Genomic DNA, 23,946 nt, shown 5'->3' on the forward strand with positions numbered 1-23,946 from the left:
AGTTATTATAAAAATTCTATTTCTTTAACATCTACTTCATTGCCTCCTGAAAATTGATAACAGGGCTGTATTTTTCTAGAATAATGCAGTCTAATTATTGTCATTAATACAAAGATTCCATTTTTAAAAAGTGACAGTTGTGGACAATTAGGTGTGCATAATCACACTTCCATGCACTTCACATTTTCAACAGCTGGCTCTAAGTGCAGGAAATCTATGACAAAACTAAAACAAGAGCTTAAAAATGCTGAGAACCTAAATAAGAGCAAAAATATAAGAGGTCAGCACCAGTAGCGTGAGCACATATTTAATCACACTAATGTGTCTTGATTTCTAATCCTTACCATTTAAGCAATGTATTTGAACTTATAAGCAATTGTGCTCTATTTAAATGCATTCTGTTTACAGTTATTGTTTTCTGTTTCTTACCATTCAAATGAACAAAGGATAGTCTTTATTTTGAAAAGGCCTATTTTGTTTTCTCTGTATTAAAGTTTTGGAGCGTTCAAAAGACCGCCACAAAAAAGGATGCAACTGTGAGAAAATACATACAATGAAAGAGACTAAACTAAATGTGAGAAATAAAAGTCTAAAAATACGATACAATGTAAGTCACTCCTCCAAGAACTTGTCTGAGGGCAAAGGGCTTGATGATGTCCCACTGAAAATGGGAATAGGATCCAATCCACAGTTCTTTACCATAAGTAGTCCTGAGTACTCATGGCAGTAACGGACCCAGCCTTATGGCAAAGCTAGCCAGGTGCTTATCAAGGGCGCTGTGCCCCAATTAACTATAGCATCCATTGTCCACTGGCCTTGCCTTGCTGTCAGCCTGCCACATTGGGCCCTACAGACTCTTTGGCTGGGCCTGGGCAGTAAGCACTGTGCCTGCTTTTATTAGGCCAATAATTTAAATAAGCAACTATAGAGCTGGTTCTCTATTGACTTGCACTTCCATGCCTCTGCAAAATGAATATAAAATTCTACAAAATCAAGGTTCACTCATTAACAGTAACAGCGGTATCTGTCTCTGACTTCCCTGCAGTTTGTCCTTCTCCTCAAGAACATGTTACTGAGATCGAACCCAGAGACCTGCGGATTTAGCTGATCGGCCTGTCTATGGGTTAGCTGCTCAGCTGCCAGGGATGGGGACCATGCATGCTGGGGTGATGGAGGGGGTCTGCCCCAGCTGTCAGAGACAGAATCAGAGCAAGCCATACACTCCACAGCATGTTTCTTGTTTGCTTGGCTCCTGTTCCAAGCAGCGGGGGCAGCTGGAGTGGTAGCAGGCTGCTCCACCCCCCTACCTGTGTCCTGCTATCAGGGACAAGGATGGAGAGAGCTGGATACACCCCTGCTCTCCCCCTCCTCCGCCCCGCCACCTCCTCCTGGCATATTTGGCCCCTCTCCCCAGCAGCCAAGCCTAGACAGGGAGTCAGTCACTGCTGCCAACCAGCCAGGCTCTTGGGCAGAAACAACTTAAAAACAATTTTTATATCACAATTTTTGAAAAATCCAAAAATTCCCACCAGGTTTGCACCTATTTTAACCATCACCCCACCCCAGCCCCACCCCCACCATCCTCTCGCTCATATCACCATGAACATTTCATCATTTTAAATTTTGGGGGGAAGAATATTTTAATAAAAATATCAAAAAATGAAAGTCTGGCGTTAGAGATTTCCAGAATGTGGTATGATTGTCTCTGCATTAATGTATGAATTAATCTTAACATGTTTTTCTCAATAATGGAAATTGACCTGGAATCTGCCACAGAGTCTAGTCTTAATAATCTTTAAAATTGTATAAAACTGTTTATATTGCTCCAGCTGGGAGGAGTCTGAGATAAGGCTCTGAAAAGGGTTTCTGTCCACATCTTCCTTCTGTTCACCTGCCACCCAGCTCATCCCTTTCCCCTCAGTCCTTTTCTGCCCGTTTCCTTCCCTTTCAGTTCTGTGATATTGTCCCCACCCCCATCAATTTCCTTCCCATTTCGATTGCAGTTGCCCCTCCACGGGTCCCCAAAACACATTAATGTGAATTCATATCAGATGGTCTTGTTACTCATCTTCCCCTCCTTCTACCCACTTTCTTTCCATTTTTTTCCCTCCTCCTTTTCACTTGCATCTTGACCTTATTTCAATGGTAAGTGCATTCAGGCAGGAACTTGTCTCACTGTCCGTTCACTTTCAGGTATTAGATAAATAATAATATTTGCTAACAACGTAGTCACATATATGCTAATTTTCCCATGGCAGAGATCAGACGGTATTTACACTTAATTATCTTTGAGCTTTCATCTGGCTGTTGAGCAGAGGGAGAGTGCTGCCACTTGTCTGTTTCTAGGCAGCGGCAGCTCTCGCACTCGTTGCTTGACTGGCCCTAATAGCGTGGGGGGTGGGGGGACATCACAAGAACAAGTATGCTGTGCCAGCCAGCCTACTGAGCGACAGCGCGGCTGATAGGCGTTGCCATAGTAGCAGCAGCACAAAATACAGCTGGCCACCTTCTCAGAGCAGGAGCTGAAAATACTCAGCTTTTTTTTTTTTTTTACACAGCCTTTAGAAATCTACAAAATTAACAAAATGGGTGACAGGAAACACTTCTAGTTCTAAATTGCTTCATTTCTCCACTTGCCATCTTAAAAAGTGATGGATTATGGGATAGTGTTGGTTTGACAGCACTAAACATATTATTGACAATACAGAGTCTTAAGGTTGTGGCTCATCATGGTCTTTGATCAACAGTTCCATTTTTCCAATGGAGCAGAGCTTTCTTGGCAGGTCATAGTGGCAGAGCAGGTGGCTAAATCCAGTCTTGTGGATGATTTTGAATATCAGTACAGAGACGTTGAATTGGCCTCTGTTCCCAATGAGAAGCCAGTGCACTCAGCAAAGCAATAGGATGATGTGTTTTCAGTGACTTGTGTTTTAAGGCCCGTTCTACAGTGAAAAGTTGTGTCAGCATAGTTACATCGATCCTGGTCTGAAAAAGGGTGCTTCTCTCAAGTTAGGGTATGTCTATATCTGAACGGCTACAACAGTGGTTCTCAACTCGGCAGGGGTGGCCAACCAGTTAGAGATGAAGAGCCAAATAGCAGCGGATAGAGAGCAGAAAGCCATGTATGATATAGTTGTTTATATTTATACAGATATAGATCTATATTTATATAAAAATAAATATCTAATCTGTGGCTCAATGCCCTTCCCTTGCCCCGCAGCCAGGCACTCCCAGCCTTCCCCACTCTAAATGAGTGCCTTCCCCCTCCCCCAGAGCCAGGCACCCTCAACCCTCCATGTCCCCTGCTCTAATTCCTAGTCGGCAACTTGCCACTGGAGCTGCCACTACCACCACGCGCTTCTCGCATTAAGCAGTGGGGGGCTCGTGCGGCGTGGACGGGTGGCACTCCCACCCTGTGGCTCTGAGGAGGAGCCACCAGAGCTGCCACTGGAGCCACCAGTACTGCTGCCACGTGCTTCTCCCACCAAGCGGTGGAGTACATGCATAGCACAGGTGGGCAGCACTCCCAGCATGTGGCTCTGAGGGCCCACACTTAAAGGCTCAAAGAGCCTCACGTGGCTCGAGAGCCGCGGACTGGCCATCCCTGTCCTGGGGTACACAGACTTTTTCCAAAGGGTGCGTGAACCCCTGTATATATTTGCCTAGTTTTGCAGTAGTCTACATGAAAAGCACTAGTGATGTTAGTACAAACTAAAACTTCACACGGACTTGTTTATACTGCTCTGTATAATATACGCAGAAATGTAAGTATAGTGTTGCTATTCCGACTGATTTATAATTATATGGTAGGAATGAGAAAGTAAGCAATTTTTCAGAAATAGCATGACATGACACTTTTGTATTTTTGTGTCTGATCTTGTAAGCAAGTAGCTTTTTAAATGAGGTGTAACTTGGGGGTACACATGACAAATTAGACTCTTGAAAAGGATATGGTGGTCCGGAAAGGTTGAATATCACTGTTCAGTAGTACCTCAGCTGCTGCTTCTGTGTAGACACTATATAGGCTGATAGTAGGGGTCTTTCGGTATAGGTTATCAACTTCTACTTACCAGTTCTTGACCAACAGAAGAATTGCTCTGTTAACCTAATATTGTCTACACCAGTGTTTCTTAAACTATGTTCCATGGAGCACTGATGTTCAGTGAATAACTCACAGGTCTGCCATGAGCATCTGACGCTTTTTTGACCTGATACACTGGTGGCATATATTTTCTGTTAGGTTACGTCTACACTACAGAGATCTTTCAAAAGAAGCCCTTCCAGAAGATCTCTTCTAAAAGAACCTCTTTCAAAAGACTGCATCCACACACAACAAAACAGAACAAAAGAGCGATCTACTATTTTGAAAGAGAGTGTCCACACAGCCTCTGCTCTTTCAAAAGAGTGGGCCAGGGATCAAGAAATCAGGCCCCATGAGGACTGCTTTTTCAAAATAAAAGGGCCTGCAGGAGCATCTACATGCATTTTTTCTTTTGAAAGAAGCCTTTGAAAGGGGACGCTGTTTCTGAAACTGGAAAGGAAGAGCAACTTCAAAAGGAGCGCTGCATTCTTTCAATTTACTTTCGAAAGAACGCTTTTTGTGTCTAGACGCTCCGTGGTATCTTTTGAAAGAGCCCCCTTCTTTTGAAAGAACTTGCTAGCACAGACCCAGCCTTATTAAAACCAGATACATTGCTAGTTCTTCAGTGCTATGATACCTGACTAAATCACTTCATTGTGTTTTTGTGGTACAGTTGTGCCTCAATTTATGCAAGGGTTCTGTTCCCACACACCCTTGCATAACTCTAATTTCAGGTAAGTGGTGGGGGGTGGGCTTTTTCCCCAGCAGAACACACGTTCTGCAGCCAAGAAAGCAGCAGGAGCACCTGGAGCTCCTTTAGAAAGGTAAGTCCTGGGGTGGGGAGGGGGGCAGTTGTGTGGGTTAAGCCTAGTGGTGGGTTGAGGCCATGGGAGAGGGACAAGGGGGTTAAGCCTGGGGTGGGTTGGGGGTGGAGTTGAGCCAGAGCTGCACGCAAGGGGAGGCAATTGAACCAGGGTGGAGGGGTTAAGCTAGAGACGTGCGGGTTGATGAGCCCGAGCCATGGTTGGGTGGTGAGCCAGCAGGGGGGTTGAACCAGGATTGGGGTTTGAACTGGAGCTGCCCTGAGGGGTGGTGAGCCGGAGCCAGAGCCGGGTGCAAGGGTGAGACAGGGAGTGAGTCGGAGCCATGTGTGAGTGGTGATCAGGGCTAGCGAGGGGTTGAACTGGGGCTGCATGAGGCCAGGGGGGTTTGAGCCAGGGTTGGGGTGGGGAGTGGGATTTTGAATTATGCTTAATTGCGCATTTCAAGGGTTTACTATGTATGTTTACATTGTTTCCATTTTTACATTGGTCTGACAACAATTTTTTTTCTTTTGAAGAAATTTTTATAAGTTTTTCTCATAAAAAATATTATTATTTGGTGTTCCATGGTATCAAAAAGTTTAAGAAACACTGGTATCCACCAGCGGTTGGGGTAGGGTGACACAGCTATAGCTCTCAGATAGAGTTGCCAACCTTCCAGGATTGTCCTGGAGTCTCCAAGAACTAAGAATTTGTTCAGGGAGTTGATGTGTTCCTAAAGTGACAGAAAAATCCTGTCCATGAGAGTAGGCTGCAACTATGCTATGGGGCTGCACTGGCATAACTGTGATGGCACAGCCAAATTGGTATAAGTGTGGTCAAGAGGTCATCAAATCCAGTTTCCTGTCCTCACGGCAGGACCAAGCACCATCTATATCATCCCTGTTAGATATTTATCCAGCCTGTTCTTATCTCCAATGATGTAGGTTCTACAACCGTGGTAGGCAATTTATTCCAGTACTTAACAGCCCTGACAGTTAGGAATTTTTTCCTAGTGTCCAATTCAAATATGTAGAGGTTGTGTGACTTCCTCCCTACGCACAATGAATTGCTGCAGTGAGCAAGTCTTGAGGTGACCAATGGATGGTTTGCCTGCATGAGGTCTGTGCCCAGTTGAACAGCTCTTATGCAGGCTTTCATCCAGCCATAAGTGGAAGAGTATCTTTATGCAACCATGACTATCCTCCGAAAACACTGAGGAGCCCAAAAGAACTCAAAGCCATGACATTTCTTCAAAATACTTTCCTCTTCCTGTCAGTATTACCTCTCTCTTGACTCTGATCAGCTTCAACCAGCCAACTACACAGAAAGCTGGGAGATGATGTTGTTTACAGCAGATATACAACAGGCAGAGTTCGTATTTTCTGCACATTCCTGGCATTTCAGTCTATGTTGTCAAACCAGCTTCCTCAAGGAGCTCATATAAATATTGAGTAGGGTGGACTAAGGCTGAGCCCTGCAGGACACCTCAGATGCATTACAAAGTTGAAGACCTGGTTCCTCCTGTGAATAATTTGTAATTGAAATTGACAACAAAGGGTAGAGGAAAAATGGACAGGATGTACAATCAAAGTGATTAAGGTGGTAAAACGCACCCCTTTTATTATTTACGTGTTTGTTCTTCTTTTGTGTGTTTGTTTCAATGGAGTTGCATCCACTAATGAATTTGGAACAGGAAGTTGAGAAAAATTTATCACTCACCTTTGCATTTGAAAAATGGCCTGTTCGTTGATTTGATTAACATAATGATTTTTAAATTAATATCTGAGCATTCAACCCATTTAGAGAATCAGTTAATAAACTACAAGTCATGTGATGGAGACTTGGCATGCTAAAAAGTCTTCAAATCACAAGCTACAGACATTCCTAAACAGATGCCTGAGGTGCATCCTTCATATTAAATGGCAAAGCTTGGTCACGGATGAGGCACTTTGGAACAGAGCAGGACAAGAACCACTTGATGTTCAAATCAAGGGAAGAAAGTGGGGATGGCTAGGCCACAGTCTCAGAAAACCATCATCCAGCATGGTCCATTAAGCTTCCACCTGGACCCTGCAAGGAAAATGCAAAAGAGGAAGACCTCGGACAATGTGGAGAAGATCTACTGAGACTGGAGGGCAATAACTGGGGTGCTCCTGGGGTCAGATTAGAAGTTTTGTTCTGAGAGAGTGAATTGAAGAAGACCTGTGGATGACCCATGCTCCATGCAGAGTACAATGGTTTAAGCTGGGGTGTCCAACCTTTTTTCACTGTGGGCCACATGGTAATTTTTACATGTTCCAGGGCCTGAATACAAAGTCGCCCCAAACCATCACCATCCCACCCCCAGCCTTAGATGCCCCACACCCCCAAACTGCCCCCTGCCTTAAACCCCCAGTAGCCCCAAACCACCCCCAGAACATCACCACAGGGGCAGCTCCCAGCTGTGCTGAAATAATAAAGCTCAATTTAATTGCTTTAATGGCTGGATCCTTCCTGCCAGCCATTAAATCAATCAAACTAAGCACTAGTCTAGAGTAGGAATAACTCAGTGGGTGGAGCACTAGCCTGCTAAACCTAGGGCTGTGAGTTCAGCCATTTAGGGATCTGGGGCAAAACAGATTTAAAAAAAAAACTGTTCAGGATGGTGTTTAGTCCCCCCTCTCCAGAGGCAGGCAGCTCAAGCTCCCCACTTTAAACCAATGTCCCCTCCCATCCCCTAGAGCCAGGTACCCCCAATGCCCAGGAACCAAACACACACCCTCCTGCTATAATCCAATGCTGGTGACTGAAAGGAGCTGCTGCCACGTGCTTCTCCCTCCAAATGCAGAGGAGAGAGGCATGTGCAGAGCAGTACACAGCTCTGAGCACTTTATTGCTCAAAGAGCTGCATGGCAGGGGTACCTCTCAGCACCCTGCCACACTGAAACAGTGGGACTTAATTAATGCCCAGTAAACCAATTAAATCAAGTGCTATGCTTTCAGTGCAGCAGGCAGGAAGGGTCAGGCGGCAGCAGTGTGAGCTGCAAATGGCTTCTTAAAAAGCCTTTTAAAAATGGCAGCACTGCCAGTGTCGTGGGACAGACAAAAAGTATAAAAAGGTTGGACACCCCAGTTTAAGTCAATGTAAATCAAGTAAGTCATGAGAGGGCATGACAAGAAGGAGAGGTTGCACTTTTTGAAAATTATTATTACACTAACAGTTGTGATAGTCCCAGGCTCAGTCTACTCTGCCACTTTACTGCACTGCAGTCTTCTGTCTTGGGGATGTGATAACACATACACACACACCAAGCACAGAAAGTTACAAGGCTGTAAAGTGCAACATAAATGGGCTCTGAGTGCTGGCCATGCAGCTCTCATTGCTGTTAGGTACTCCCCTCATGGAGGTTGTTTACGTAGGACACTGGGGCTACGTCTACACGTGCAGCCAACATCGAAATAGCTTATTTCGATGTTGCGACATCGAAATAGTCTATTTCGATGAATAACGTCTACACGTCCTCCAGGGCCAGCAACGTCGATGTTCAACTTCGACGTTGCTCAGCCCAACATCGAAATAGGCGCAGCGAGGGAACGTCTACACGTCAAAGTAGCACACATCGAAATAGGGATGCCAGGCACAGCTGCAGACAGGGTCACAGGGCGGACTCAACAGCAAGCCGCTCCCTTAAAGGGCCCCTCCCAGACACAGTTGCACTAAACAACACAAGATACACAGAGCTGACAACTGGTTGCAGACCCTGTGCCTGCAGCATAGATCCCCAGCTGCTGCAGAAGCAGCCAGAAGCCCTGGGCTAAGGGCTGCTGCCCACGGTGACCATAGAGCCCCGCAGGGGCTGGAGAGAGAGCATCTCTCAACCCCCCAGCTGATGGCCGCCATGGAGGACCCAGCAATTTCGACGTTGCGGGACGCGGATCGTCTACACGGTCCCTACTTGGACGTTGAACGTCGAAGTAGGGCGCTATTCCTATCTCCTCATGAGGTTAGCGACTTCGACGTCTCGCCACCTAACGTCGAAGTTAACTTCGAAATAGCGCCCGACGCGTGTAGACGCGACGGGCGCTATTTCGAAGTTGGTGCCGCTACTTCGAAGTAGCGTGCACGTGTAGACGCAGCTTGGGAGACCTTTTTCACAGCACTCCTGCTGTGGTCCTGCTGTCATGTTAAAGTGCTGCCACAGTTACTGTTTAATTTTAGAAGTGTAGACAAAGTCCCAGCCTGATAACTTAGGCCATCAAAGAACATTTTCATACTAAAAGCCTCAGAAGCCAGTATTTTTTTTAAATTGGCTTTTTTTTTGTTGTATATTCCACCACAGTGGGGATGGCTCCAGTTCTGAGGAGGCAGCCAATTATGAGACTAACGGCTACAGCACAGGAACAGTGAGTATCAAAGTGGATTTACTACAAAACTGAGAGATCGACACTGATTTAATGAGCTAAAACCATCTTATCTTATGTCTTAGTGAAATGCAGCCTGCACATAATACTGTTTAAAGTAGTATAGCTCTGTGCATAGGCTCATTAACTGGTTACTGAGGTTTATTGCTTGCTTATTGGTTAAATATATTTTGTTACCTCATTGTCTGCCCAAATCATTAGCTGGGCTTAGTGTGGAAGTTGCGTTTGGCTGTCGGTGTGGCTAAGAGCCCAGGTTTGCATCTATGGGTGTCAGTGGAACATGGCTTTCTCTCTATGGGACCACACTTATAGACTTCTTTCCCCAAAGCATTGGGCCACTAGGCTAAAGCCAGTACAGTTCAGTGAGACTGTACCGGGATGACAAGAATTAGAGAATTACCAAAGGATTTAAAAAAGACCCTTTCCACCATTAGGCTCAGATGTGAAGCTCACCTGCTGGTGCAGGTGTTTCTGAAATAGCTCTATTGGGAGTTGTCTCAGCATTGGAATTCTTGGGAGTCTGCCAACAGGATGTGCCCAATATGAGAACCCTGATTGAACTGAGGGAGAGGCTGAGGGTGGATGTGTCTCCTTCTCTAGAGCCGTTGGATATGGCAATGAGTTCATTACCAGTGTATGCAATGATAATTAATGAATAATATGCAGACAAAAGACAGTATTATATCCAGTGACCACAGTAGCAGGGCCAGCTATACTTAACATTATTTAGAATGTCATGACTATGAACTTTTGTGTTATCATGTCTGCACTACAGTATAAGCTCAGGCACAAGGCTAATCAATTTCCTCTGTCCTGCAACTGAGCTAACCCCAGACACAGACCTTGCAGGGTTAGAATATACAAGTTTGAGTCAAGCCAGAACCTGAAGTTTGAACCCTGTTGCTTTGCTGTGTAGCCCACAGCCCAGCTTGATTCCGTTCCACAGGTATCTCACAGTTCCATGTGATAGCTTCCTTAGACCTCTGTATGGGTTGTAGGTTTCAGCGTGGACTGGAAATGTCTTCACAGAGTTTAAATGCAATGCAGATGCTCAGGCCCTAGGTTCCCAGCTCAGGTCAGCTGACTTGACTCCCACTGACCCTGGATTTATGTGGCAGTGCGACATATCTTTAGAAAAGGTACATAAGATACATGCATCACTAAATATACTCTGTGAAAAGAAATATATATGCTTTAGGCTCGAGGTTTCTAGCCAGCCAATCCCTGCTCCTGCCACACACTTCTCCCTTCCAATGAATTGATGTCACTATTCCAGGTTTAGCTTATTCTAGCCATCACCTATCTGTGGTTTGCAATCTGCATTCCTCACCCTTCAGACCAGAGTTTGAGGGTTGCAGTTCACTTATAATCCACTGTGTTTATCCCAGCAATCTGAGATTAGCGCAGTGCCTGCTGTGCACTCTCCCCCGGCTCTGATAGGGTTTACCAGTGCTCAGCCAGCTTTATTTAGGACAAAAGCATTACAGAGAAAAAGTATCATAAATGAATAAACAGTCTACATGCACACCAAGCTTACCAGAGCTGCGTCTACACGTGCACGCTACTTCGAAGTAGCGGCAGTAACTTCGAAATAGCGCCCGTCACGTCTACACGTGTTGGACGCTATTTCGAAGTTGAAATCGACGTTAGGCGGCGAGACATCGAAGTCGCTAACCCCATGAGGGGATGGGAATAGCGCCCTACTTCGACGTTCAACATCGAAGTAGGGACGTGTAGACGATCCGCGTCCCGCAACATCGAAATAGCGGGGTCCTCCATGGCGGCCATCAGCTGGGGGGTTGAGAGATACTCTCTCTCCAGCCCTTGCGGGGCTCTGTGGTCACCGTGGGCAGCAGCCCTTAGCCCAGGGCTTCTGGCTGCTGCTGCTGCAGCTGGGGGTCCGTGCTGCATATACAGGGTCTGCAACTAGTTGTTGGCTCTGTGTATCTTGCACTGTTTAATGAAAGTGTGTCTGGGAGGGGCCCTTTAAGGGAGCGACTTGCTGTTGAGTCCGCCCCGTGACCCTGTCTGCAGCTGTGCCTGGCTCCCTTATTTCGATGTGTGCTACTTTGGCGTGTAGACGTTCCCTCGCTGTGCCTATTTCGATGTTGGGCTGAGCAACGTCGAAGTTGAACATCGACGTTGCCAGCCCTGGAGGACGTGTAGACGTTATTCATCGAAATAGCCTATTTCGATGTCGCAACATCGAAATAAGCTATTTCGAAGTTGGGTGCACGTGTAGACGTAGCCCAGGTGTCTCCCATCTTCTATGTACAGACCCCTTCCAGCAGAGTTTTGTCCTCTTGGTTAAAATCTCGTGCCTGTTCATAAAAGGAGTGAGAAGATACTCCAAATCTGCTCAGGGCTCAGGCTACCTCGTTATCCAATTTTCCATGCTTTCCTTGCTGAGTCTCTTGAAGCTGTTCAAAATTTGCCTATGCAATTCCCACCAGTGTATGGTACTTCTGCATAATTATTTACACATTAGGGATTTGCATTAATTACCCCTCCCCATCCCCCAGCAGCCTGCCAGACTTCTCCCCATCTCCCAGACGTGTACTGTCATGCTCAGTCTTTAGCAAACTGTCTTTTAACTCAGTCCTTGGCCCCAGGCTTCAGAGCCACCCTTTCTAGGAATCTCTGGCACTCCAACCTCTGGCAGCTAACTAGTCTGTCAGCTCTGCTTTCTTCTTGGAGCAACAGTGCCCAGCCCCTTGCTTCAGGGTCCCACCTGAGGAGCTAAATCTAGGTCAGTGTGGGCCTCTCCTCCCCTGGGCACAGCCTGTCTCAATCAATCTCCCCTAACTGCCCACTAGCCACTCTTTATAGGCTCAGGAATAGCCCAGTCCTCTTTAACTGGCTGGATTGGGTTTCTGATTCTGGTCCAGGGAAACTAAACTTTGTCTATCCAGAGGGGACAGGTACCCAGTGATACCCTCCAGTAATTTAAGTTCTTGCGGGAAGCTCCGTAACCCCCTCTCACTGAGCCAGAATTCAATCCTGAGATCACAGAGCTACATCTAGAAGAATGTATAGATACAATTATCAAGGACATGCCTGTGGGCATATAATATCTGGCTCAGTAAAACAACCTTTGAAGTTTCTGTGCTGACATATCCTGAGGGCACCTGGGGTTGTTAGGAACCTCACAGTCACCTTCCCTGAGAATGAAGCAGTCTTGTGTGTGTCTGCTGTGGATCAGCTCCCTGAAACCAACAGCTTCCATCGTCATGAGCAAGTCTGAATTTCCAGGCCTCTGTGGGCCTTGCTTACTCTGTGCAAGAAGTGACAGGCTCTACCAGCTCCTGCATCCTCTCAGCATGCTCTGCAGTGTCCCACCCTGTACCCACTCAATACTTACGCAATTGCTAGGCCAGCTGTCTCCAAAGGAACAGTGTCTACCAGCTTTAAAGATTCAGCTCAGAATCACCACTTTGAACATATTTTCAGCTTCTTAAAGTTCACATAAAATTCACAGAATCCTAGGGCTGGAAGGGACCTCAGGAGGTCATTGAGTCCAGCCCACTGCTTCAAGCAGGATCAGTCCCAACTAAGTCATCCCAGCCAGGACCTTGTCAAGCCAGGACCCTAAAAACCTCTATGGATGGAGATTCCACCACCTCTCTAGGCAATGCATTCCAATGCTTCATCACCCTCCTGGTGAGGTAATTTTTCCTAACATCCAACCTACACCTCTCCCTCTGTAACTTCAGACCATTGCTCAATGTTCTGCCATCTGTCACCACTGAGAACAGTTTTGCTCCATCCTCTTTAGAGCTCCCCTTCAGGGAGCACACATCTATGGATGACCAGTGTGACACTGGCTTTTATTTGAGACCTCACATGACTTTCTTTTATGAGCTACAGTGTACGTCACGTCCCATTGATCTCTGTAACCCCTCTGCAGCCTTTTGCCAGTTGACAGTAAGAGGTTCTTGGCTCCCACACACTTCCAAAGTCTCACATCTGTCACAATAGCAATTGGGACAAAATATTTCCATGGAGAAGTATGTGAATTCCTGGGGCAGTATTGTTAATACAACATATAAATGCGTAAAGGCCCGGATGTTTAAAGATATGTAGGTATTAACTGAGCTCAGTGTTGCAATGAGACCGAGTCTTATTTTCAAAAGAAGTGTTAGCACTGAGGACTCTAAATCCCATTGGTTGTTGAAGGGATTCAGGTTTCTAAACCACTGAGATGTTGTGATGCTGCTCATGATCATGCTTAAATACCTTTATAAATCTAGGCCTGAATGCCTTTTAACACAGTGTGAAATGTTAGCAAGATAAGCATGTGCTTCTTTTATTAACATTTTCTTGTTTTAAATATAAAAAATTAACAAAATGATTGTTTAAAAAAGTAAGTGGTTAAATTGTTTCCAGTCTGGTATCTATTTGCAGATAGAGAAAGTCAAATTTGGATCCCCTTTACCCGAATTCAAGAGATTTTCTTCTTGGGAGCAAGAGTTAGGAAAGACACACTCATATGAAATTGTAAGTTTAGGCACACAGTAAACAAGAAAATTAACTCCTGGCCTGTGTGATTGTTTTGCAGACATTTTTTGTGTGTGTGTGCATTTTCTAGGTTGCATTACTTGCTGATGAGTATTGTAACTACTGTCAGGATGTTTTACAGAACTTGAGGAACAAAGACCTTGGCCGGGTATGCCTTTGTTTTATCAACATATTTGTAAATGTGATTATTAACAATTTATTTTGATGACAAAAACTGATTGCAGAGACAAAATTAACTCCATGTAGTTCACTCGCTTTATGTCTGGTGATGATTATTTATAAGCAAAATGAGCACTCTGTGAAATCATTCTGGAGAAGGGGGGTCAGGACGGGGGCAGGTGCTTGGGGTACAGGAGGAGGTATGGGGTGCTGACTCCAGGAAGGGGCTGGGGCTTGGTGTGTGTCTTTCTACCATGGTGTTTAGTGCTGGTAGCTATCAGTCAGAGGCAGGCTTCCTGCCTGTCCCAGCCCTATGCCACTTCCACTGGTGCCTAAATACAGGGAATATGTGGCTCTGCATGCTGCCCCTCTCTGCCAGCACTACCCCTTCTGCTTCCATTGGCCACAGAGCCCCATTCCGGTACATCCACACTAGAGCATAAAGTCAATTTTGAAGGCGGTATGTTGATTTTATAATGTACCTGTCTTCACTACAAATATTAGGTCAATTTGAAGGTGTCCTAAGGTTGACTTTTCTACTTCAGCCTTTTCACAAGGAGTATTGCCAAATTCAAATTCACATGGTCAACTTATTGCTAGTGTAGACGCATGTAATTTACTTCAATTTTATTGGCCTCCAGAAGTATCTCACAATGCTCCCAATGTGTCTGTTCTGACCATCACTTTCACCTCCACCGCTCTCCAGGTGAGCAGGAAGTAGGAAACAGGAAGCAAGAATCAGCTTGGGCTTTCTGGTTGCCCCCCACATTACATGGCTGCCAGGCTCTCCAGCTGCCCTCCACACCACACAGCTGTCAGCCTTTCCAGCTTGGCCCTCTGCACCATATGGCTGCCGGGTTCTCCGGCTGCCCTCCGCACCATGTGGTTGCTGGGCTCTCTGGCTGCCCCCAGCACCATGTGGCTGCTGGTCCAAAATGAACTGAATCAAAATAACACTATCAAAATGAAGCATTTCAACAATACCAAAAAACAACTTTTCGATAACTAAATTGAAACTTTTCAGATTTTTATTCTGCATTTTACATTTCTCAGGACTTGCCCACTCGCTCTGTAATTTCATGTTTTAGGGGCATGCAGTGGAGAAGTGACATGAAAATGCATTTGGCAGTTTGTTTTTGATGGGAGCAGGGGCAGTGCACTCTGGGATGATGACGTCAGACTCCCCCAACCACTTACAGCACATTTTTTTTCCCATAACACATTGGCACATAACAGGGGTGCAGGAACTGTGGGACAGATACTCACAATGCACTGCGGACGCAATCAAACTTGGCAAAGGTAATGGGGACACACTGTGTCAACTTTCCAAACGTGTGGATGCTCACCATCAACTTTATAAAATCTAGTGGCATAAAATCAACTCTAATAAATTTGACTCTATTTCCTACTGTAGGCACAGTCTTATAGGCGCTGCGGGGGCGGGGGCGGCAGTGCTTGCAAGCACAACCAGCATGCCAAGACACCCTTCTCTCCTGTCCACTCGCACAGGGCCATGGGGCCTCATTGGCCACCTCCAGGAACAGGCCAGCTGTCTGGGGCTGGGGCAGACAGGCAGGGAGCCTGCCTTAGTGGCAGCCCTGCTCCACAACCAGAAATCACAGTCTACTGGGAGACTGCCCAGGACTGACGAGTTGATCACAGTCAACCAGTTAGTTACCACTGTTATAAGGCTGAGCTGGCTCTCCCAGTGCTCTAACCTGGGTGTGAACTAGGGCAAGAGTAGAGCCAGGAGAAGAACCAATGAATTACTACACTTGAACCTCTTTAATCTGATAATCCTGGGAAACAGGCTATGCCAAATTAAAGATTTGGCTGGGCTGGGGAGGGTGCTGTGGGAGAGTGAGGGGGATGAGGGTGGGGTGTTTACCTGCCTCCCCGCTCCTGAGACACACATGGCTCTGTGTTCCCTGCTGCTCCAGGCACTGCCCCCTGCCACTATGGGAGTCGGGGGGGAAAGCGTTCACTGCACTGCTGTTCCCCCAGCTGGGGGGCAGGGGAGAGTGGGAGTGGCAGCATGCACAGTCGCTTCCTGCTCCTCCGTTCCTAGATGAGAGACACCCAGAGTGCGGCGGCCACGGTTCCATCGGAGTGCCTCTCTTGCTGAACTGAGACGTGTCGTGTTGTTTGCATTCAGTATAGTACCAGCAGTAGCCATGTTCGTCTGCGTTCTAACAAAACAAACCAGCAGTCCAGTAGCACTTTAAAGACTAACAAAATGATTTATCAGGTGATGAGCTTTCGTGGGACAGACCCACTACTTCAGATCATTCAGTATAGCGTTTCACAAGTGCACGGTTAATGAAAATTAACTAAGAAATGTGTGTAATAGGTGGAAGACCTAATCATCTCATACTGGAAGTCTTTGCAGCCTGAAACAGTAACGCTTATGGCCCTGCCAGATGTGTGCCAGCTGTTTAAATGCTATGATAGACAGCTATTCAAGGTACTGTAGACACAGCAATTATTTTTAATCTGTTCATGTATTTTCAATATTCTTATCTGAGACCTAATCACAGTTGTTTGTTATGCATCTATACCAGGGAAATACCACCTGAATCTTAAAGTCTGTTCTTTGTTTACTATATTGAAGTGTTGTGGCTGAGGTTTTTGGATAAGCCCATTGGAGTTTGACAATGCAACTGTCACTGAATTTCCGTAGGCTCCTTTCAAAGATCTAGCCTCCATCATATAATCTGATTTTTATGACCTTGGGCTCTTCTAACATGAAGTTGCATATGACTGATGAAGAATGAATTCTAGACTGGTGCCATAAAAAAAGCAATGATGTTCCTTTCACAGCTTTTACTTAAACTTTTAGTGAAACCCCCACACTGAAACACAATTCTTCATTCATAAGCAGTTACCTTTCATCTGAAGTTGGCCATGATAATAATGTTTGACCACTAATTAGAGAAGTGATATTTAGATGTCTGTAGTTAGGATCTGTTCCTGCTGCCATTAAACTCAAGAGGAGTTTTGTGGTTGACTTTAGTGGAAGCAGGAACAGGTCCTTAGCATTATGTGACTTTAAGCTGTAGGTGCAAATGTCTCTCATGATCCTAGAAGCATTTGTAGCAAGCCAAAAGTAATGTATTTGTCCCTATGAATCTCTGTTTTAGGAAATGGAGAGCATTCTGCTTGATGACTTCCTGGAAGATGTTTCCATACAATATTTGAAATCAGTCAGATTATTCAGTAAAAATGTTAAACTTTGGCTGCTTACAGCTTTGGAAGATTTTCCACTATTACTACGGATGTCCAAAATCAAAGGTATGCAACAGTAATAGAGAAAATATAAGAGGATATGTGGATAGCAGTGTTCCCTGCAAGCTGAGTGCTTGGCGGCTGCCCAGGAGAGATTCAGGTACCACCCAGCTGACTAGCAGAGTGCCCACAGCCATCTACAAAGGGTAGCTTGTGTTTCTACTGGCAGTGCACATTCACACATGCCTTTATGCGCGTAACAAAATCTAATCCATCCATGGATGGAAAAAATTAGAGGGAACACTAGTGGGTGGGAGGATAGATGGATAGAATTTGTCCAAAACTTCATAACAAATATATTTTTAGACCTCAACAATGCAAAGAAGACTGTTACCAAACTATTTTTGAAATATGATTTTAAAAGCTTTTGCAGGTGGTATCATTTTGATACCTCTCAGGAATGGCTTTAATTTGGTTACAACCAAATATAAGTTGTCCCAAAAAATTGTGAAAAGAGTTTTAACCAAATTCTCTCCGGTCTATTCTAAACCATGATAAGAAAGAGTGTCTAAAAACTTTTGTAAAACTTGTGCTCTGGCACAGTCTCTTTGGCAGTGTTCATGATTATGAATAAGGTACAGCAAAGGTAGATCATAGTTAGAAATAGCTGAAAGTGACATGAAGGTCTGTCTTTAGGTTATAGTACCTCACCAGTATTTTGGTAAACAAACTAAATAACAGATACATCGTGACATACATCATTATGTAAGCTTTAATAAACATCAAAATTTCTTATCATTTATGAAATTATATGCACGGTTGATAGCTTCAGCTAATGCTAAGGTTGCTCAATGCTTCCCATCACAAAACTCTGTGTTCAGTTGCTTTTAACTTTTTGCAAAACTTTGAAGCTGTGGATTGAAATTTTCCATGCTAGATGTCTACCTCAAACTGAACTTTCTTTGAGTATTCCAGGGAAAACATTTCAGCCTTTTATTAGAATGAGGCTAAAGGAAAATATGTTGTTTTGCCCATGGTAAAAAAAAATTGAAACATTTTTGTTATTTATCATCACCAAAGCACCAGGGAGCCCAAACAGGTACCAGAACCTCCTTGTACTAGGTGCTGAACAAACAAGGAACAAAAGACAGTTCCTGCCTTGAAGAGCTTGCAGTCTAAGACCAGAGACGGCAGATGGAGACAGACAGAAGGGGCAGCAACATTGTTGACTAGTATGATAAGCAGCAATTTCAGCACACTGGCAGCTTAACTGTTGTCAATCTTTTGTAGGCCTCACAGCAAAGTACAGTTTTAAGGAGGATTTTGAGGGTGAATCATGAGGACTCTTGGGAGTTTACAGTGAGTTTCTCCCAAGCATGAAGGGCAGCATGGCAGAAGTCAATTGGTGTTTGTTTGAAAATTTAAGAAGTGATTATAAGGGCTGGCATGGTGAGTTGATTTGGGAGTCAGCTTTCCATTGCTGAATGAGAGATGAGAGGTAAGGGTGGGGACAGGTTACAAAGGGCCTGGAAAGTGAAGACATGGTTTCTGTTTGATATTCTGGTGGAAAAAGTGCTAGGGAAGGGATGCAAAGAGTGGGGTAACATAAGCAAAGGCCAGGAGAATGATGTTTGCGTCAGCATTCTGAATGGACAGCAATAGAAAAGAAGGGTATTTGTCAAGGCCAGGGAATATGACGTGCAACATGATGTGAGCTGAGATGTGAGGTTTAGCCATGTGGCTGGATAAGAAAGGTTTTATCTGAGAGGTGTTCTGAAGAAAAAATCCACAAGATTTAGACTTAGCCTGAATGCGAGGTGCTAGAGTGGGGTCTGAGTTGAGGATGACACCCATGTGACTGAACTGAGTGGCAGAGAAGATGGTAGCATTGTCCAGTGATTGAGAAAAGCAATAGTGGGAGGAGTTTGAATGAGGAGCTGCTCCTGGCTCCTGCAGGCTGGGATGGGAGCTGGCACCAGAATGGAGAGCAAGAAACCTCCCTCTCCTGTGGTCTCATGATCCTGCCAGCTGGAAGCCAGGAAGTGAGAGGTACACAGAGACAGGAAGAGAGAGCAGATCTGACATGGAGCTGAGTTGTGAGGAGAAAATGGGTATCACCTGGACACAGACTGGGACAAGGAGAGAGGGAGTACGTGAGAGAGAGTGAGATTGGATGAAGATCCTAGAATGGGACACTAGGCCTTGGCACCAGTGGTTGGGTGGTAAGAGACAGAGCAGAGGAAGGAGTCAGGAAGTGGAAACTGGGATTGGTTGGGCAAGGGAACTAGGCCGAGAAACCTGGAGAATACAGACTGAAACTGGTAGGCAAGTAGAATGGGACTGACGGGTTAAGTCAGGGGAAAATAACTTGAAGAGACTGTGCTCACTAGCGCACACGCCTTGCTAGAAACTGGAGCAGAATCCAAGAATGGGATTCTTCTGTCTCTGCTGGGCAAGTCACTTAAAACAAACATTTCAGAGGTCTTTGTCACAGTTTTAGGGTAACTGCACCTGTATTTACCCACCCTAGTCCCTCAAGGGCACTCACTTGAAGATTTCCAGGTCCAAGTCGTTACCTTACCTGAGCGGACATGCGTATGTCACTTCCTTGTGGCAGGGGCTTTGAAGCTGCACTGCTCCCTCAGCTATACTGAGACAGTCCCAACAAGCCACTCTGCCTGAAAGGCAGCACTTGTGCTGAGCTTTTTCTCTGAGGACTATGGCCAGCAGTTAACAAGGTATTGCACCAGTCCTTCCAAGCAAGCACATTTGTCCTTAAGGTTACAAGCATTACTGAGAAGCACTATAAAAACCATAAAGGACCTGCATGCATGTCAAAAAGCTTACCAGATATCACCCCCAAATCCAACATGGGGCTCTGGCAGGTGTCAATCTTTCAAGACCTACAGCTGGCTTTCCCTTTGGTTACAAGTTCCCTTCGATTGCAAGTTCCCTTCCATCTTTACATCAGAAACAGCATGAGGGCCCCAAGTCAACTTGAGCTCTGGCTGTTTATCGCAGTCATTTCTTGGTTTGTTGGTCTCTGGAGAATCCCATCTGAGCCAAAATTTATAACCACCCTCTCCTTCTCCCCAGGAAAGGAACCTCTTAGTAGCTGTTACAATGTCAGTGGTTTGCCTTAATTTTCCCCTACTATAGTCACTTTCTGGACAAATGGTAGTAACCTTTCTCACATGGATTGTGTACAGTCCCTGGTCCACAATGATACATAAACCATTCATACACTTACTACAGTATAGTCTTCCAAATATACTGCGAGCAATTTTCCTGTCTGTCACTGGTCACTAACTGGCTTTTGCTCACTTTCCGAGTGCACACCTTGAGACACTGGCACCTGATTTGGGCCAAGCCCTGGCAGCTGTAACTGAAGTCAATTAAACCTTGAACATATGAAGTCCTATATAATGCAAAGTACTCTGAAAAATCAGGAGCTAGGTGTCTTAAACTGGGCAGCCAAAATTAGTGGATATTTCTGACATTGTGCTTCAGTTCCTGTCTGTAAATTGAGAGTTATAATTACTGTTCGAATGATCATGGCATTTGGGCCCCAGTCATGGACCTGGATCCCATTGAGCTAGGTGCTTCACAATCACAGACTATTGAATATAAGCTCATTAACTAAGCACCATCCATCCTGCACAGTGAACGAGGCAGGGGTCCTGTGGAAAAACCAGTGAGAAATCATCTAATTAAGGACTGTGTTGTAAAGCATATGCATAGGGGGCTCAAATTAAGGTTACAAAGACAGTCTTAATTTTGGCCTTTTCTAACTTTTAAATGTTTGAGTTTCAGACTTTAATAATGTTCTTTTAACATAGTCTTTTGCAGCTTATATATTAGATTGGGCCTTATTCAAAAAGAAATATCCATACCCTTCTAGTGTCCATAAGTCAGTGGTTCCCAACCGTTTTAGTAAAATGGCACACCTCAATGAGACACACAATTCCATGGCACACCCACTTTTTTCAGTTGAATTGATTACTCATAGAAGTCATATTTACTGACATTTATTATGGTTGTGGTCTTATTAGAAATGTTTGCAACAAAGCAGTGCATCCAACAAGCTAAACAAGGATCAAATGTATTAATGTTTCAAATCTACCCCCGAACACACCATTTTCGACAGGTTGAAAAAAAAACTCAGGTGAGTGAATGTGTGCCATGCCAGGGATGTTGAGTAATCAAGTAACTACTGAAAATTTCAGTGGTTACTCAATTGCTTGTGGGTGGAGGCAGGGAAGGCGGCTCCAGAAAGTAGAAGATCCTCAGCAAAGAGCCACAGTGAGGGGAAATTAGTGAAATTTCACAGCACACTTGGACAGTTCTCGTGGCACACCAGTGTGTCACGGCACATCAGTTGAAAACCATTGGCATAACCTGGGACAAGATTGCCCAGCTGGAAACTTCCATAACTTATTCTATACACTGGAGCTCCCTGAATCTAAGGATAAAATATAAATAATATTATATCCTTAAGACCCTTGGGCAGGGATGATGTTTTCCTAGTGTTGCAAGGTGTCTAGCACATTATGAGTGTTACTGGAAACAAATAAAATACCAGCTCTTACTCATTATGTTTCACCACTGTGGAAGCAGGAAAACAAAAGTTTAATTTTTAAAATCAAACTTGAAAAGGTTTATAATGGGTTTTGCTTTAATTAGGGTGACCATCCGTCCCGGTTTCAGCAGGACAGTCCCAGCTTCCCCTGGTCACCCGCAGTGGTACGGCTGCCACCCAACTTCTCCCAGCTGGGGGAGCTGGGAGCTGGACCCAGCTGTAGCTGCCCCCCCGGCTTTCCTTGGCTGGGGGAGCAGAGAGCCAGACTGAGTGGCAGCACAGCTGCCCCCCAGCTCCTCCTTGGTGGCATAGCTGCCCCCAACTTCCCCCAGCTGGGGGAGCTGGACCCAGCCGTGGCTGTCCCCACCCCAGCCTCCCCCTGCTGGGGGAGTCGTGAGCCAGAGCAGCAGCACAGTGGCCCCCCAGCAGGTGGAAGCCGGGAATTTCACTGGGCAGGTGACAGCCCCCGACTCCCAGATGCTGTGACTATCTGTCCTGTTTTGGCTGGGACAGCATCATTCCCCTTGTCCAATATTTGGGCAGGGGAGATATGGTCACCCTAGCTTGAATTGAACTTAAATTGTAATGCAACAGTACCAGTAAAATAAATAAATAAATAAATAAATAAATAAATGAATAAATAAATAAAGGGAAGTGTAATGGATAGGAAATCTGGGGAGGGGGTTGTTCTCTGCTTTGTCACGAGTGTATTGATTTTAAGAATACTTTTACTCAACACGGCTATTGTCTGTGAACTGCAAGCTTTAGGATGACAGAGCTCAATCTTACAAGAGGCTGAGAACCTCAACAGTCTCTGAAGTCAAGGCAATAAATACCTGGCAGGATTAAGCCCTCAGCCTTTCACATTGTTTCCTGAGGGGCCCATTTCTAAATTGTACTAAAATCTGTCTTCATTAATGTGCTTTAGAATTTAAAATACCAATAAGAAACACCTGCTGTTCTTCCTTAACAGAAGTTACTGTGTTTGTAAAAAGACTAAGAAGAAAAACATATCTTTCTAATATGGCAAAGGTACGTTTTATTTACTTTTTAAAACCAGAATCCATAAAGGCTTGAACACCTCACATGTAAAAAATCTCAGTAGGTTTTGGTTATGTATTTTACATGCTTTTTTTTGTAATATAAAAACAAAACATTTATTTTTGCTTGTGCATTGCTACAAGCCATGGCTGGGGGGACAAATTATCTCTCCTAGTTCCACACACAAAGAGTTTACCACCCTGAATTCTGCAGAAGCCTCTCTAATAAAGTCAGGTTAGTGCTGGGGTAATCAGTGGAGACTAGCCAAGTTTAGGAAGGATGGTCACTGCGCATTGTCCTTCCTGCAACCCCAAGAGATGATACAGCCTGGAGCTGTTATGTAACAGGCTGGGCGTGGTACTTCCCCTCTCCTGACGAAAGGGCTCTGAAGCCAACATGCCTGGGGCAATCCCTGGTACCACTGCTGTAGAGACGGCATGCTAGCAGGGAGCTGAGGAACAGGAGTTCAACCTAGAGTTAGATTTATTGTAGGGATACAAGGCCACTGCTGCATGTACACCTGGGGATCAGTCTGGTGTAGGGCAAGCCTGTGCCCTTTTCCACTGGGACAGGCTCCCCACTCCATCTCCTACAGGACAATCAAGAAAGGTCTCAGCATGCTTGCTTTCATTCAGCTTTTCTGCAGGGCTATGTCTAGACTGCCATGAACTGTTGACAAAAGATACACAAATTGTGCAACACATTTGCATATCTTTTGCTGACAGCTCACTCAGGAGAGGCTTTTCCAACATTTGGTCCATCCACAGAGGGCCAAATGTTGGAAAAACCACATCTCTGTTGAGACATCCCTTCTTCGTTGTGGAACAAGGTCTACAGGGATGTCGACAGAATGCTCCCACGTGGCAGATCTCTTCCGAGACATCTGCAGTCTGGACGTGCGTTCTGTCAGCAAAACTTCTATCAGCATAAGTTTCATCGACAGAAACCTGCAGTCGAGACATGGCCCTGGTATTCACCTTCTATGGTCTATTTCATGGGAGGAATGAGCTTGATTTAAAACAGGAGATATAAGATCAGTGCATTTCCCACTCCCTAGCTATGTCTAGACTGCAGGCTTCAGCTGACAGAGTGCAAGTCCACACTGCTGGTCGGGCGCATTCTGTTGACATCCCTGTATA

The 23,946-nt window shown here is 45.2% G+C and overlaps 1 protein-coding gene across 1 annotated transcript in view; it reads left to right on the forward strand.

The window, feature by feature from the left end:
• The window catches only part of RFX8 (regulatory factor X8), a 60,107-nt gene that overhangs the window by 11,256 nt on the left and 24,905 nt on the right, over positions 1-23,946 (forward strand). Inside the window, exons 5-10 of the mRNA XM_074991477.1 lie at positions 9,204-9,267; positions 13,672-13,782; positions 13,874-13,951; positions 16,313-16,426; positions 17,103-17,253; positions 22,740-22,798. Coding sequence (XP_074847578.1) covers positions 9,204-9,267; positions 13,672-13,782; positions 13,874-13,951; positions 16,313-16,426; positions 17,103-17,253; positions 22,740-22,798 — 577 coding nt within the window. The remainder of the gene's footprint in view (positions 1-9,203; positions 9,268-13,671; positions 13,783-13,873; positions 13,952-16,312; positions 16,427-17,102; positions 17,254-22,739; positions 22,799-23,946) is intronic.

The sequence above is a fragment of the Carettochelys insculpta genome, chromosome 1 (genome assembly GCF_033958435.1).
Source record: "Carettochelys insculpta isolate YL-2023 chromosome 1, ASM3395843v1, whole genome shotgun sequence".
NCBI lineage: Eukaryota > Metazoa > Chordata > Testudines > Carettochelyidae > Carettochelys > Carettochelys insculpta.